At 46.0% G+C, this 11,274-nt stretch overlaps 1 protein-coding gene across 2 annotated transcripts in view; it reads right to left on the bottom strand.

Annotated features, from left to right (window-relative positions):
• The window catches only part of TRANK1 (tetratricopeptide repeat and ankyrin repeat containing 1), a 66,261-nt gene extending 60,424 nt beyond the window's left edge, over positions 1-5,837 (bottom strand). The window contains exons 1-3 of one of the 2 annotated variants that reach the window (XM_024756545.1): positions 5,619-5,837; positions 3,345-3,395; positions 1,244-1,370 (exon numbers count right to left, since the gene is read on the bottom strand). In XM_024756545.1, coding sequence (XP_024612313.1) covers positions 1,244-1,370; positions 3,345-3,395; positions 5,619-5,749 — 309 coding nt within the window. In that variant the 5' untranslated portion in view covers positions 5,750-5,837. The remainder of the gene's footprint in view (positions 1-1,243; positions 1,371-3,344; positions 3,396-5,618) is intronic. The other variant, XM_024756554.1, reaches the window with a different exon arrangement.
• Between the last annotated feature and the right edge of the window lie 5,437 nt (positions 5,838-11,274).

The following is an 11,274-nucleotide window of genomic DNA, read 5'->3' as shown; positions in this document are numbered from 1 at the left end:
ATAAAAGGGTACCAAAAAAAAAAAAAAAAAAAAAAAAAAAAAAAAAAAGAGGTACCAAAACAATTTTCTGTCTAAGATAACACAAGGTGTTCACCAACTGGGTTCATAAAAAAGCAAGCACCTGAAATTCCACTTAATACCAAATCCCTGATTATTTACTGATTTGTTTTCACCATCATTTAAAAGTCTAAAACAGTAGATAACAATCAGAAAAAGGAAAGAAAAAAAGGTGTTCCCCCTGCCCCAACCAAGCAAGCTGGTACAGAATTTCCCATTTCTTTACCTTCCAGTTCTAAGTTTCACCTTTTATTTTGGAGGGAGGTGAAGGGGATCAGAATACATCACCCCAAAACGTTGACACTTTGGCATAAGGATTCTTTTAGGCTGAAGGCCTCTGAGATTCAACAGATGCAGAAAGAAGCCTTCCTGGGACTTCCCTGGTGGCACAGTGGTTAAGACTCCACACTCCCAATGCAGGGGGCCGGGGCTCATTCCCTGGTTAGGTAACTAGACCCCACATGCATGCCAAAACTAAGAGTTTGCATGCCACAACTAAGAAGCCCACCTGCCACAACTAAGGAGCCCATGTGCTGCAACTAAGGAGCCTGCCTGCTGCAACTAAAGACCCAGCATAACCAAATAAGGAAGAAAGGAAGGAAGGAAGGAAGGAAGGGAGGAAGGGAGGAAGGGAGGAAGGAAAGGAAAGGAGGGAGGGAGAGAGAGAGAGAGAAAGAGAGAGAGAGAGAGAGAAAGAGAGAAAGAAAAGAAAGGAAGGAAGGAAGGAAGGAAGGAAGAAAGAAAGAAAGAAAGAGGAAGGAGCCTTCCTGGAGCCTCCCTTTTCTGATTAGAAGCAGAAACTCCAAGAAATATAGATTGCCATAAATCCCCTCTCCCGGAGAATTCTTATGGCCACAAAGAAACTTGCAAACTGCAAAGAACATGAACAGACTATGAATTTTGGTGCAACTACATCAGAACAAAATGAGCTCCACCACGATCTCCACTGGACTCCATCTGCCAAAAGGCCCGGCTCCACTCTCCCCTGCAAATGCCTTTCAACACTTGGCCACCATCCTTCTTGCTCTTCTCCAGATACAGCATGCGTGCTCTGTGCACATCTGTCTTAAGTGCACAGAAAGTTGAATGAGAAGCACTCCTAGCATTTCCATTTTAAAAAGAAGGAAGCGAAGGAGGCAGAGGAAGAGGAAGAGGCAGCAGTCGCAGCATCTGGTGGTCACCATACCTTCGCGTAGGTTGGATCCCACTGGAGACACTCCTTGGCGGCCACGGAGGCCTCGTTCCATTTCCCGAGGCTGAAAAACGCATTGGATTTGTTGCATAGCAGCACAGCCAAGTCCCTGCGGGGAGCCCTGTGAGAAAGGACAAACTGGTGGTCAGTAAATAGTTCTTTCGTCCTGCAAATACAGAACCTCGAAGGCCACCATTCTGGTGCTGGTTGCTGCCATGGTGATAGAGTTTCAGCAGGAAGTGTCCCCACGATGCCTATGACATCTGACCCTCATAGCCTGGAAAGCCTGGGATGTTTGCGACGTCCCAATCTCCCTTCCTCACTCCCAAATCCTGTTCCCAACTTTTCGCGACAAATGTTCTCAACACCTTGGGTCTACCTCCTACCGATCTCCACAGGTCTTTTTATCCTTTAGAGACCATTGGAGAAGATGCTGCGAAAAGATGGAGAGGATGGGAGTTCCCACCGAGCCCTCGCAGAGAACAGACACCGTGGGAGCCACCCCACACGCACGGAGGCAGAGCTCATCAGAACACATGACCACACTGTCCCCACGGGCCCTGCGAAAGATGCAGGATGAACACTGTTCTACTACATAGGCAGGGCCACCCAAATGCGTGCAGAACCCAGGGCCAGAGTGCAAAAGGAGGCCCTCACACCATGTGGCTAATCTCTGTCTGATACAGTAGCCACAGGCCACGTGTAGCCATTTAAATTAAAATTAATTTAAATTAATTAAAATTAATTAAAATTTAAAATTCAGTACCTTAGTTGTATTAGCCACCTGTTAAGTACTCAATAGCCAAATTCTCTGCTATAGAACATTTTCATCATCACAGAAAGTCCTATTGGACAGTGCTAGTCTAAGTATTTGAAGGCCATAACTCAAGCTTACAAATGTTCAATAAAATATCTCTTAGCCTTCTACTTTATAATAACTGAAAGGCAAGCTTCAAATTTAGAACACAGGCACTGTCAGGGGAGGGTGAGCCAAGCTGGCACCCCTGCCCACTCCCTCGTCTCTTTCCATCTCAGCCTTCATCCTGCACTGCAGAAGACACAATCCCAAGCTCTGTCCACACTCCTGACCTTGGACAGCGCTCCAAAGAATGGACTGTGGGTAAGAGGCCTGTGTAGGCCCTAGGAGCAGGGTCCATGGACAGGACTTCCAGGGGCCTGGTACCCACAGAGGGCTCTGGCTGGGTAAAGCCCCTGGCCCCAGACTCCCACCTGTGGGGAGGGTACAGCTGGAGGATGGCCAAAGCAGGCCTATAAAGCCTGGCAGGGCAGGGCCCCTCCTGCCTGGGTCTAGGGGGTCACACAGCTGCAAGGTTAGTGCTGAAACCAGGCTGCAAGAAGCAAAACACAAAATATACCATAACAGGTCAACAGAAGCCCAAGTGCTGTTGAATTCAAGACACACAAGGTGGAAAAGCAAGGCTTATGCTTCTTTTTTTTTATTGAATACTTTAACTGTAAAAATAATACAAACAGAAAAGTTAGTTAATATAGATACCCACAAAAATAAAGCAAAGCAAAAATCTCCTCTACTATGTCCCTACCTGCAGTGCTTGGTGTATCCGGCTCCTCTCACTGCCCATCATTCCCTCTCAGTGAAGGATGAGGACCCAGAAGCACAGAAGAAGCAGCGGGGCTGTCAGAGGGTAACTGACAATGGAGCCATGGCCATACTGTAGTAGTCGCCACGTGTCCTGCCCAGACACCTGGCCAGTGCAGCCGACCCCAGCAGGAATGAGTGCTGGCTGCAGCTAGGGTCTCCTGATGCCCCGTTCTCCAGAGATTTATCCTCAGCCTAATGGGAGCTGCCCTCTCCCCAGAAAGTTACACCCCCGTTATGGACTGTGTCCCTCCCCCCACAAATTCATACGTTGAGGCCCCAGCCCCCACAGTGATGGTATTTGGAGAGGGTGCCTTTGGGGAGGTGATTAGGTTTAGATGAAGTCAGGAGAGTGGGTCCCTCACGATAGGATTAGTGCCCTTATAAGAGATGGCAGAGGGTTTCCGTTCTCTCTCTCCACCATGTGAGGATGTAGTGAAAATGTGGCTGGCTGCAAACCAGGAAGGGGGCACTTACCAGGAACTGAATTGGCTGGCACCTGGACCTTGGACTTCCCAGCCTCCAGAACTGTGAGGAATAAATTTCTGTTGTTATTCCACCCTGTCAGTGGTAGTTCGTTACTGCAGCCTGAGCTGACTAATCCAGCCCCACTCCCTAGGACAACTCCTGGGGCCAGACAGCCTATGACCGGTGACTGACTGACATGGGAATTAAAAGGTCAGCCTCCTTTCCTAAAGTGGGACAGCTCTGCAGTACATCTCAGGGGCCCCAGAGCTCCCCAGGGGATCAGGCTGCAGCTGACTCCAGCGGAGACACCATCCCTGCCCCATCCTGCTTCTCCCTCAGTCCCCTTCTCCTGAGAGCACCTGCTCAGTTAACCACAATTCCCTGAACCCCTATGTCAGCTGGCAGCAGCAGGAAGGCAGTGATGGGCACAGGGAACTGTGTCAGGAAGGTCCCATGACAGGTGACATGTGAGGGTGCAGGCAGGTGTCCCATTAGTGGTCACACAGCTAGTAAGTGGTGGTGCTGAGATCTGAGTACTCACAGTGTGGTCAGTCTATGGCCACAACCATGACACAACATTAGCTTTTCAAGAAAGGTCAATGTTTTCCCCCGAATGAGGAGCTCTAGGCCCAGTCTGACCTGAGGGGGCAGAATGACAGAACTACACAGGCTCAGGCCAATTGCAGTCAATTCAAGTCCAGCTGGAGTGTAGACACCAAGGAGGGAGGAGGTGGGAGCCATGTGTCGGGAATTCAAGTCAGTGCCCCTTCTCGGTACACGTTTAGGCTGCATGCACCCTACAAATGCCAACTTCTGCTTCCTCTACTACAGCTGTCCCCAGAGTATGATCTGGGAACCTCTGGGGGGTAGTTCCCCCAGAGGGAACAACAGTAGTTCCCTTGGGAACTACTATTTCAAATAGTTTCCAAGGTCAAAATATCTTCACAATTGTAGTTGGCTGAATAATGGTTTCCAAATGACGGGTTTTTTTGTTTTGAATTTTATTTATTTTTTTATGCAGCAGGTTCTTATTAATTATCCATTTAATACATATTAGTGTATATATGTCAAATAATATTTTCTTTTATGGCAAAAGGAACTCTGGAGATGGGATTAATTTAAGGATCTTGAGAGGAGATTATCCTGGATTATGATACAGTCACAAAGGTCCTTATAAGAGGGAGACTGAGAGAGCCGGCCACAGCAGAGGAGAAGGTGATGTGACAACAGAAGCAGAGACTGGAATGATGCGCTTTGAGGATGCAGGAAGGGACCACAAGCCAAGGATACAGGCAGCCATTCGAGGGTAAAAGAGGCAAGGAAATGGAGTCTCCTCCACAAGGAACCAGCCCTGGTGACACCTTAATTTTAGCGTTGTAAGACTCCTTTCAGACCTCTGACCTCCAAAAGTGTAAGATAATAAACGGATATTGTTTTAAGCAACTAAATTGGTGGTCATTTGTTAAAGCAGCAACAGGAAACGAATACAATAATACCAAGACAGTGTGTGCCTTTTTCACATTCATTCTCTCACGTGGACGGGGAATTTTCCAGAGGCTACCTGGCGTGTGGTATCACAACAGGCTAAATGCAGAAGCAGATGTGAGAAGACAGACATCTTCCATTGAGACAGACATTAAAGAGACTTGCGAAAATGTAAAACTCTTCTCACCAAATTTTTCATTTTGAAAAATAGTTATTTCTCATAAAAATGCTGCTTATGTTAACATCATGGGTTTATTACTGCTATTTTAAAAAATGAATAAATACATATTTTAAATGTTTCTCAGTTTTGAGTTCTAATACAGGCTTTATTGATAGTTACAAACTACATCAACAAAAGCTCTTTGGGGTCCTGCCTGTAAGCAGTCGTGATCCTGAAATGTTTGGGAACAGGTCTGCTAGAAGTTGAAGGGGCAGGGGAAGAGGTGAGGCTTAGTTCCTGGTGGTGTGCCCTGTGGCCAGGGGGTTGATGGAATGGATAAACAAGATGAAATGAACGACAAGTGAGGGGCTTGGGGGCTTCAGTCATCCCAGGAACCAGAAAGAAGGGGAAGTTTGTAATGTTTATCAACAGTCCCCTATGTTTCACTTTCCGTTTCCTGAATTCCTCTAGTCTCCGAGGTAACACTGCAGAGAAGAGAAACAGAAAGTGGGAGGAGAAAGGAAACAGAAACTAGGTGGTGTGGTAACAAATGAGAAAAAAACAAAAGCAAGAGAGTGAGTCCCCCTTTACTTAAAAAAATTACAAACAAAAGGCAGGGAGAAAATCCAAACACTTACCCCCACTGGTATAAGTGCAGGAGAATCTGGATGGCTTCATCGTACTTTCTGATGGCCAAAGAGAAGTTTCCATTCTTAAAAACCTGGTTGCCAGATTCTTTCAACTGCTCAGCGTAAGCTGTGGGGTCCATCCTGTGAGGAGACGGAGGAAAGGCTGGCTGCCCGCCTGAACAGGTCTCCTTCCCCTCCACATCTGCATCGCTGAGTCTGGAGAGGCAGGTGGTTCATCCTGGCCCCTCCCACCGGCCTAGGTTACACCCTGACCACACCCCTCACCACCCGGGAACCAGACTGGGTGTCTGCTCTGATGAGACGGTTTCTTCCTCAGTTCTCTTCTGACCTCAGGAGCAAGCAGCCAGAATGATTCCATTTATTCTGTGTTAATGACCAGCTAGGCTCTGAGCAAAGAGGCTGCTTCCATGCACAAGCTGACATAAAGCCGGTAGGTAGTGGCAGCTCTTCCCATAACCGCCACTAGTATTACTCTCTGATTTACCCATCACAGCAGCCCAGAAGGAGGCTCTGTCCTCACTGTTCAGATGAGGAAACTGAGGCTCAAAGGGGTTCAAGTCACTTGCCTAAGGATCTGCTAATGGCGTTTCCCGATTCTGACTCCAATTCCAAGTTTCTGCCCTTGACCCTGTCCTGCATCACCTACTCATACAAGGAGCTGACAGTCCCTCCACTCTCTTAGAAGGAGGGAAAGGGGAGGGGAGGTACAGTCCTAAAGGCCTCAAGGGGCTAGGACACGGGGCCACCACCACTGCCTCTCCCACCCTCCTCTCTTCCTAAAAACACCAGTAAAATAAGCCTTGGAGTATTTGTCTCTGAGACTGCCACTTCCTGCTTACCTGTCTGCATCCCCCAGGAAGCACCTGCCTCTTTCATGACTCTTGCTTTATTTATTTTGTAATGCTATGGCCTAACACAGAATGGGTACTTAAATATTTGTGGTGTAATAAATTTGAATGCCAGACTCAGACAGGCTGTCTGTTACTGATTCTCTCTGGCGTGGTCTCTGGGTGGTTGGAGAGAAGGGCCTGGAGCCCTGCCCACCTGATGGGCCTCAGCAAGTGTTTGCTGAACCAAGGTAGTGGAGAGGAGAGGCCTTGGAGAGCCCTGAGAAGCAGCTGCCAATGAGGCAGGGAACAGGTGGGGGTCAGGGACTTCCATCACGTCATTTCATTCTTACAGTCCAGTGGTTAAGACTATGTGCTTCCATTGCAGGGGGCACAGGTTCAATCCCTGTTGGGGGAACTAAGATCCTGCATGCTGCGCGCTGTGGCCAAAAAAAAGGTAGGGGTCAGAAGAGATGCCCCTTAGAATTTTCTCCTCCCAAGATGGCAGCAGCAAAGGCAAGGCAGTGGGGAGGGTCTTAAAAATGAGGACACTTCAGGTGGCTGCACAGGCCCTGTACCTGTGGGGTCATACAATTACCAAAGGCCTTCTCCACCAGCACAATTCTTGGATAGCGAATAATTCTTATTGTTCTTATTTCAAATCTTGTCCAGGGGTTTTGGGGCTGGGGAAGCAGACTCAAGCAGATAGAAGTGGTGGCTTATTTTAAACCCATATGAGCTTATTGGGCTTTTGAACTGCATTCCTGCGTTCCTCAGGCAGAGGTGTACCAGAATGAGGCATGTGATTGCTAAACAAGTCAGAATACGAAATTCCACCTAGACTTTGCATTAGATAATCTCTCAATTTTATGGCTCACATTTATACAGAGATGACAGAGTAGAACATGAAAAAAATTTAAAGAATTGATTGAATAGAGAATAAAAACATGTTTCTCTTTCAAATATTGCAGGCCAGTGTGTCCAATGAATAATCTTAAACTGGCCATTTTTGGACAGCTAGAAAAAGGAAATGGCTGTAACAACTGACAAAGGGTTAATACCCCACCCCCTTTTTTTGGCCACACCACTCAGCTTGTGGGATATTAGTTCCCCGACCAGGGACTGAACCCAGGCCCACGGCAGTGAAAGTGCTGAGTCTTAACCACTGGACAGCCAGGGAATTCCCGATACCCCTCTTTGATAAATACCTTTTCACTGCAAGAAAGGACCAACCACCCTGACCAAAATGCGTAAGGCCCTAAACAGAAAATTCACAAAGGAATACAATTGCTAAATACATGGAGAGTGGATACCCAGGTCCACCGTCACTAGTAAGCAAAGAAATGAAGAATTAAAATGGCAAGGTATCACTGGGAAATACTTAAAAGAATGACCCCAAATGGTGGGAGCAGTCATATCCTTTTTTTTTTTTTTTTTTTTTTTGTACGCGGGCCTCTCACTGTTGTGGCCTCTCCCGTTGCGGAGCACAGGCTCCGGACGCGCAGGCTCAGTGGCCATGGCTCACGGGCCCAGCCGCTCTGTGGCATGTGGGATCTTCCCAGACCGGGGCATGAACCCGTGTCCCCTGCATCGACAGGCGGACTCTCAACCACTGTGCCACCAGGGAAGCCCCGGTCATATCCTTTTTACAGGGTAAATACACTACATCGCTGATATATTTTTAGCCTCATGGATGTTTGCCACAGTGAAAAACCAGAAATAACCCTAAATATTTCATAATGCATAACGGATTTGAATTAGTTGTACAATATCCATATGGCAGAACAGCACACAGTTGTTGTTGTTGTTTTGCGGTACGCGGGCCTCTCACGGTTGTGGCCTCTCCCGTTGCGGAGCACAGGCTCCGGAGGCGCAGGCTCAGCGGCCATGGCTCACGGGCCCAGCCGCTCCGCAGCATGTGGGATTCTCCCGGATCGGGCACGAACCCGTGTCCCCTGCATCGGCAGGCGGACTCTCAACCACTGTGCCACCAGGGAAGCCCCACATAGTTATTTTTAAAGTCATGTTGTAAAAGAACACTTAAAGATAGGCTATGTTAGTAAATGAAAGATATGGGCTACATAAAAAGGCGTATAATCCCAAATTAAATTTTAAACACATCTAATGTATTGAAAACACGCCAGAATGTTAACAGCCACACCATAGGGATTAGGCAGGGTTTTAATCTTCCTCCTCGTGCTTTTTGAATTTCCAGTTGCCCAAGAATGTTCCACCTTCATAATCAGACCATAAATGTTATTAAAATTAGACTCTTTAAGGGCTTAATTGAAGAATTCAAACACAAAACCTTTCCACTGTATTTACAAATACAATAAAAACTATTCACGTCAGAAATTTTTTTCATACTCCTCTAGAAACCAAGAGTGAGCTCTTAACGTTATGTGAGTAGACATCAAATGTATTCATCCACTTACATCTCTATTTTTTCTTGGTGCAATCACGTGACAGGGGAAAGGGAGATTGCCAACCACAGGGAAGGCTTTTTGTTTCTCAGTAGGATTTATTTACAGTTACATCCTCACTGCAGGGGAGAATGCTTTATATCTCTGCCTTTGAATACTTAGGGCTCAGCTACTGAGTCTTCTTTTTAACAAGTGAGCAGTCTATTTATAGGATGAAACCGTTAAATACAAGTGGTAATAATTTACCATAATGCCAATACCCTTGAGAACGAATATGTGGTTAGCACCTGCTACATGCTTTACAGCATCACGTCATTTCATTCTTACAAGAAGCCCCAGGAGGTAGGCTTGACTGTGTCCCCATTTGACACAATATGGGGAAACTGAGGCAAGGAGAGGTAAGCGCCTTGCCATAATCCCAGAGACAGTGGTAGTGCTGGAATCCAAAGGTAGGTGGGCTGACTTTGGGAGCTCGACTCCACTCTGAAGAGCCAAGGCAGAGGCTAAACGGTCAGCAGGCAGTCAGACCCCTCAGAGTGTGACACTTGCTGGCACCGAGCGATCACACCCCTGCACTTTCAGTTTTGTCAGCGGGGCTAAAGCTAAAAGATTAGAACATAAAGGCAGTTTCACAGGGTAGAGTTGTCTTTTGCTCAGTTTCACTACGTCCCTAGGAGGATTCAAGGTCCAGCTGTTGGGAGGTGGCCAGGGCTGCCTGGCAACAATGGAGGAAGTAGATGCAAGAAAAATGCAAACGCACTAGGGAGGTTCTGAAACAAGCAAGTTTGAAACAGAGCAGATGCATGTTGTTATAGTTTTGTGTGTGTGTGTGTGTGTGTGTGTGTGTGTGTGTTTTGGTTATCGAAGGATAGTTGATTTACAATGTTGTATTAGTTTCAGGGGTACAGTAAAGTGATTGGGTTACACATACATATGTATATATCTATACTTTTTTTTTTCAATTCTTTTCCATTATAGTTCCATTGTATATATACACGTGAAGTTTTCTATAACTGACTTGTAGGAGCAAAACTGAAAACTGGGGTGGGCTCAGGACAGCTGAAAGGGGCAGAGAGACGCTTTTCCCCTATCTCTTCTCTGGGTACGACTTGACATCCTAAGAGCAAATGTGTTTACTTTTTTTGGTTTCTGGTGGTGGTGTTTCTTTTTTTATTAAAATCCTTTCAAAACACCCCCAAATTAGTGGATGATCCAAGATCAACTCTGGAAAGCTGGGTGTAGAGACAATTCCAGACTGAGGCCAGAGACAGCAATTCTTAAAACCGACTCCCTCCTGCTCCCCGCAGGAAGGTGGGTACAGACAGTCTGGGATAAATATCGAAAGTCAGAACTCATTCTGGGGACTCCAATTTGTTTTCTTTGTTTTTCTTTCTTTTTCTCTTGGGGGAAGGGGTGCAATTTCCACGCTCCTTGCACTACCTTATTCCCACCTCTGAGCACCGTGCTTTCTATCCCACACAACATCTAACACATTGGGATGAATAGTATCTGCTATCAGGAACTAAGTTCTCATGGAATTACTTCTTCACCACATTTCGGCATAGAACGTGGGGTCACAGGTTGCCATATATCCTCCGTTTAGTGGCCGCAGTAGTACAACTAGAAACTAGCTCACTGTTCCATAGCTTCCCCATAAATACACAACCTTAAGTTTCCATCCTACTTATTCCCTTAAACAGAGCAAAGATGTGCAAAAGCAAGGTACAAGTCAATTAAGCTGTTATTGACCTTGCGAAGCAAGCATAAAGAAGAAAAGGTTCTGACATGATTTCATGAAGCAGCTTGGTTTCTGTCTGAGGGGGACAGAATTGTTTTAGTCCACTATTCAAGCTCGATCCCTACTGTTCAGACCTGTCAATACAGCCAACTGAAAGTCCTGTTTCCCCTGATATTCATATTAAGACTCGATTCACCTCAGACTGACTCACTCCTGTCCTGCAACTAACCAGTACTTCAAAGCATGTTTTTTGTTAAATTCTCGATTACAAATGGAACATGTCACTATGTGCAGAAAAGCAGAAGCAGGACTCCTGGGAAGTCCGTTATATTTACACTGCTTTACAATTTGATGTTCACAGGCTTAAATTAACACAGGACAACAACAACAGCAAAAAACCCAAATAAGCAGAAACAAAAACCTTGTATCTGTCCAACCTGAGGGAACAGACACAGATTTTCAAAGAAAAAAGAGTAATAAGAAAACTTTTAACTAAAAAAATGTAAGTATATATTACACATAAAATTCTCAAAGAAACTTAAAAAAAAATCTCCTTATAAAATAGCCACTAGCACTCTTAAAATTGCAAAACTGATATGGAAAAAAACAAATAAAACTTTACTCAAAAAAACAGTCTTGGGCTTCCCTGGTGGCGC

This window comes from Neophocaena asiaeorientalis, unplaced genomic scaffold, assembly GCF_003031525.2.
Source record: "Neophocaena asiaeorientalis asiaeorientalis breed wild unplaced genomic scaffold, Neophocaena_asiaeorientalis_V1.1 scaffold265, whole genome shotgun sequence".
Lineage (NCBI taxonomy): Eukaryota > Metazoa > Chordata > Mammalia > Artiodactyla > Phocoenidae > Neophocaena > Neophocaena asiaeorientalis.
This window is presented reverse-complemented; position numbering and strand designations above follow the sequence as displayed.